Raw genomic sequence first — 5,061 nt, 5'->3', positions numbered from 1 at the left:
GGTAGCTCCAAACCCTTAGTTGCATTTCCGTCAGCACAGCCCACTTGTTTCTCTCCATTTAGGCTGGCCTCTGCCACACCACTACATCCTAGATATTTCTGCATGCTTGCCTCCCCTACATGGCTGCTGAGATGGTTATGTCTTCAGCCAAAGTGTGCTGTCAGTTGGGCGGCGCTTAGTTCTATCTGTGCAGTTCTCAGATGCTGGACATAGCCTTTCTGTTCCCTCTGCCCAGACTGACCCGCAAGAGATGATAGAAAGACCATTTGTCTTGCCGGAGATCTCTGATCACAGCTGGTCATTGCAGACCAAGACTGTCCGCACCTCTCTCACCAGAAAATGGTCTTTTTATTACACAGATTTCTTAGAGGAGGTTTTCCTTATGATCTTGCTGCTCTCTGATTTGATTGCAAGTTCCCTCTGCTCTTATTTTCTGTATTTGAATTTTTTTAAAGCTTTAGAAGTTTTTGCTGTGAAATGCAATACCTACCCTCTGGACTGGCATATTCAGGAGGTGAAATAATCTGATCAGATGTCTAGCTGGTTCTTCTTGCTTTTCCAGATCTCTTGCTACAGTTTTTAGATGGTACCATTTTAAATCTCCTCCTACTGGATTTCTCATCCATTTTCTTTGGTACTTTTCTGTTTTGTCTCATCCTCTCTCTTTTTTACCCTGTCTTGTTTCCTTTCTCCCTCTGCTTTCTCTAGCTTGACACTCTGTACTGCACTGAGATAATTAGAGATGTACTCCATAAAGTGTGGTACCACATCCAAATATGCCCTAGTCTGTTCTGATGCATCTTCCAGAAACCACTAGAGCCCAAGGACTTGTGACCATCTTGTTATTTAATCTCTGTTCTCTTAAGGCTGCTCCAGACAGATTGGATTTTCTTTTGTGAAACCCAAACTCTGTGCATACTCTGGCCTCTATTACTGTGATGCCTGCCACCAGGATGACGAGTCCGTGATTCCATCACGTCTTATCCACAACTGGGACTTGACTAAGCGAGCAGTAAGTTCATGGATGGTCATGGCAATGGTTTAGCTAATCCTTTAAGCATCTTCCCTTCTTGGCAAATAGGACTAGTGCAATCCTTGGATACATGCACAGGCATGTAGGAGGAATAGGGGAGCCAGTTTAACTTCTGTATATGACACTTGTGAAACCCACATTGTTGGGGGGAAATGTAGAAAAACTGGGGAGAGTGCAGAAAATAAGGCATCTGTGCTGCCAACAAAAGCCACAAAAATTATTTGGTAGCTGGGAAAGGACTTGTCATGAAAGACTTGCTGCTTGATCTGTTTAGGTTTATCAAAAGGATTGTGGGCTGAATTGATTACACTGTTATAAAGGCTATTTGATCGGGCAGAAAGGATCTAGCAATAATGGCTGGAAGCTGAAGCCAGACAAAATAATGCATGCATGTTTAACAGTGAGGATAATAAACTGGGATCCTGGTTTTCTCTGTTTAAAAATTGCAACTTCTCTGATTTACAAGGGGGGCATCCAAAATTCTCTGATTTTAAAACCCTCAAATCAGCATTTTCCCACAGTTAAAATGAAATGCGGAGAGAGAGAGAGAGAGATCAGTTGAACACAATATTTTATTGATATATTTACAATTTTAAAGCAATTTGGAAGCTTACCAGTGCCTCATTCATTATAATAAATTCTGACTACCTATATATTTTGGCATTTGATTTTGGCTTCTTTATCATAGGAAAGCAGAGCTCCCCCTGCCCCCTTCACTCACCAGGACACAGGGCCTGCCAGACAACTGCCAGTTGCAGTTGTCACCCCCAGCTGCTTTGTGCGCTGAGCATCCCTGATATGCCAGTGCCCCTCACTCCACACCCACACCTCCTTGCCCCCCAGCCTGCCCCTGCCAGAGGGTGGCCCCAGCTGCCAGGACTATGGGGCCAGGGCCTGCCCCCCACCCAGTCACACGTGAGCCCTGGCTGCCAACCATGGGGGACAGCAGCTGCTGCAGTCTGAGCAGAGTGCAGAGCCCGGTTTTGTTCCCCCACCTTTCCCCTGCAGGCAGCATGGCTGGAGTGGAGCCCATGTTGTGGGGGGATGATGTAAGCTGCCTGCTGTGAGCTTGGGACTCCCTGCCCCTGTTGCCCCCCCCCGGGGGTCTCCGTGGCCCAGCAGGCAGGACCTGGTGTGGGAGGGCAGAGCGGAGTGAGGTGGTTCCATGCCACTGCTGGGAGCCCTGCAGCGCTATGGTGAAGTGCACCCTGCTGCTGCTGGGTGGGCAGGGGGTGCCTCACCATGGCAGCACCAAGCCTGCCTGCCCCCTTTGCCCTCCTGCACTGGGTCCTGCTCACTGGGCCGTAAAGACCCTGGGGGGAGGACAGCAGGGTGGAGAGCACCGAGTCTGCAGTGGGCACCCTGCATCCACCCCAACCCTGTGCACAAATCTGTGGGGCATGTGTCCCCACCATAGCCCCCTCCATGAGAGTGCATGCAGCATCAGGGAGCCAGCTCCCCCTGCTGTGGACAAGTTGCCTGTGACTGTCCCACTCCCTGGCCAGGCTCCGTGGCCACACATTCCTGTCCAGGCTCCATGCACTGCCCTGGCTGAGCAGTGCCTGGAGCCCCAACCTTAGCCCACTCCCTCCCTCCCTCCCTTGCTGTGAAGGGCTCAATCTGCCTCCCTCCCCCTGACTTACCTGCAGGAGCTGCTCTCCACCATGCCTGGCTGCTACATGCATGTGTGTGTGCACACAGGTGCATGACACTCCCTGCCTGATTGTGCTCCACAGGCAGCCCCTTGCAGGCAGGCACCCTGCCAGCCTGCAAAGAGAAACCCACTGTTTCCCATGTTCCTGTCCTTTAAAGGAGAAAAATCTATGGTTTCTCTCCTTAAAAGGATCAAATCTGTTTTTCCACAGCAAATAGAAAACCTGGTTCCCTGGTGATAAACCAGCAAAGCAAACAGCTGAGAGAAGTGGTGGGTTTCCCATCACTGGAGATTAAGGACGCATTAAAGAAAAATAAATTGTGCTTTTTCTAAAGTATATTTGATCCCGTCTCAGAGCACAGGTCCCTTCAGGTGCAACATTTCTGTGATGCAATGAAATTCTCTGGCCTGTAAAATGCAGGAGGTCGGACAAGATGCCCAAAGGTTTAAAATCTTAGTCACCACTTGTCAGTTTCTTCCTCCTGTATGTTTTTCTTGTAGATTTTTGTGTGTGTGAGAGTTCCAAAGCCCATTGAAGGAACTGGAGATCCTTCCAGGAACTGCAGTGCTGTCTGGATTGTGTCCTTACCTATGATTGTTTTCCCTTATGTTTTAGGTTTGTCGACAAGCTTTAAAATTCCTGAATCAGATCCGTAATCAGCCATTGATTGACTTGAAGCTGGTCAATGAAAGTCTGTATGACCACGTGGAAAAAATGAACCGAATCCGCAGGAGCAGGGAACAGCTGAAACTGCTTGGAGATTACTTAATAATGTGTCGCAGCGGAGCCCTAAAGGAGCTGAGCAAACGGTGAGGCCCCTACCTAAGAATTCCCATCCTAGCTGAAGGATGGGGTGTCAATCAAGCCAGAACCACCCCTCTTCCCAAGTTATCATCTTCCCAACATCCACCTGTTTAACATTGTGATTTTTATGATTTAATGTATTACTAGGTCTGGACCAAGACTCCATGGTGCTAAGTGCTGCACCTACACAACAGAAAAGCTGGTTCCTTCCCCAAAGAGCTCAGGGTCTGAGCAAAGGCAGAGTCTCATCTCTTCTCCCTCCCCTTAACTCTCCCCCTTCTCAGCCTAAGGTTGTGAATTGCAATGCAAAAAGACTGTATTGCCTGTACTGCTTAGTTATCCAACCAGGGAGCCAGAACGGATGTGGCTGCTCCTGAAATTTATCTAATTTACTAGATGGAATTGAGTTAAGGGAAGTAGGAATTGTAGGGCTGAATCTTGGCTCTGCCACTGACACTTGTGATCTTAAGTGATTCAGTCGACCTCTCCTATACCTTCTAAACTGAGAAGATGACACTTAGACATGTCACAAAGAGGTGGGAGGAGGATCCATTATTGCTTTCTGAAAACATGAAGTGCCTCATAAATGCCCCGTGTCTGCTGTGTCACAAGACCCATTTCATCAAGCCACGAGTCAAAATCTCCTCTATTCTTGAGCTAGATAGGACTGGAATCTGGTCATCTATGCAGATCTTAATCACCTTAATACAGGGTTATCTTGCAACTTGGGTGGGTTGCAAGCTGGGCTCTGGTTACAACTGCTGTGGCTGTCCTGGAGATGGGCACTGCTGCTGAAGTTCCCTCTGTCTGGCCTGCTAGATGAGTTTTATTTGTTTATATCACAGTCTTTCACAGTACCAGCCCCATCCAAAGCTCTGGATGAAAAGCCAGAAATGCAGGGAATGCAAAGCAGCACCATCTCCTCCTACCCACTTGTTGTTTAATCCTCAGTCACATGACTGATACCACTAAAAACTCCAGCATGCACTTGCCCACTAGAAAGAGATTCCACCCTCGCAGCATTAATGGCTTTTGCAAGTTTTGAAACGTCTTTTGAGCCAGTTTGCTAAGGACATAAATGCTTTTCTTTTTTTAACTCTTTCTATCTTAAGTGAAGAGTTATTATGTGTCAGTCTTGTATGTCTGCATATTAAAAGATGCAGGAAGAGGAATGCTGACGACACTAAGATGTGGGGGGATGTGGGCACGTTAGAAGGAAGGAATAGGCTACAGTCAGACCTAGACAGGTTACGGGGTGGGCGGACGAGAACAGGATGAGTTTCAACACCGACAAGTGCAAGGTGATGCACCTGGGGAGGAAGAACCAGCAGCATACCTACAGGCTGGGGAACTCCTTTCTCGTCAGTGCAGAGGCAGAAAGGGATCTTGGAGTCATCATTGATGCCAAGTTGAACATGGGCCGGCAGTGTGGGGATGCAGTCAGGAAGGCCAACCGCACCTTGTCGTGCATCCGCAGATGCATCTCGAGCAGGTCCAAGGAGGTGATCCTCCCCCTCTATGCGGCACTGGTCAGGCCGCAGCTGGAGTACTGCGTCCAGTTCTGGGCGC

General features: G+C 48.5%; 1 protein-coding gene across 1 annotated transcript in view; it reads left to right on the top strand.

Annotated features, from left to right (window-relative positions):
• PLEKHM1 (pleckstrin homology and RUN domain containing M1) overlaps positions 1-5,061 on the top strand; it is a 60,338-nt gene that overhangs the window by 39,531 nt on the left and 15,746 nt on the right. The window contains exons 8-9 of the mRNA XM_019523571.1: positions 867-1,012; positions 3,304-3,497. Of these exons, the coding sequence (XP_019379116.1) occupies positions 867-1,012; positions 3,304-3,497 (340 nt within the window). The remainder of the gene's footprint in view (positions 1-866; positions 1,013-3,303; positions 3,498-5,061) is intronic.

The sequence above is a fragment of the Gavialis gangeticus genome, unplaced genomic scaffold, assembly GCF_001723915.1.
Source record: "Gavialis gangeticus isolate Ggan-Ray unplaced genomic scaffold, GavGan_comp1, whole genome shotgun sequence".
In the NCBI taxonomy this organism is placed as follows: Eukaryota; Metazoa; Chordata; order Crocodylia; family Gavialidae; genus Gavialis; species Gavialis gangeticus.
The sequence above is the reverse complement of the archived record's forward strand: the minus strand, read 5'-3'. Positions and strand labels throughout refer to the sequence as shown.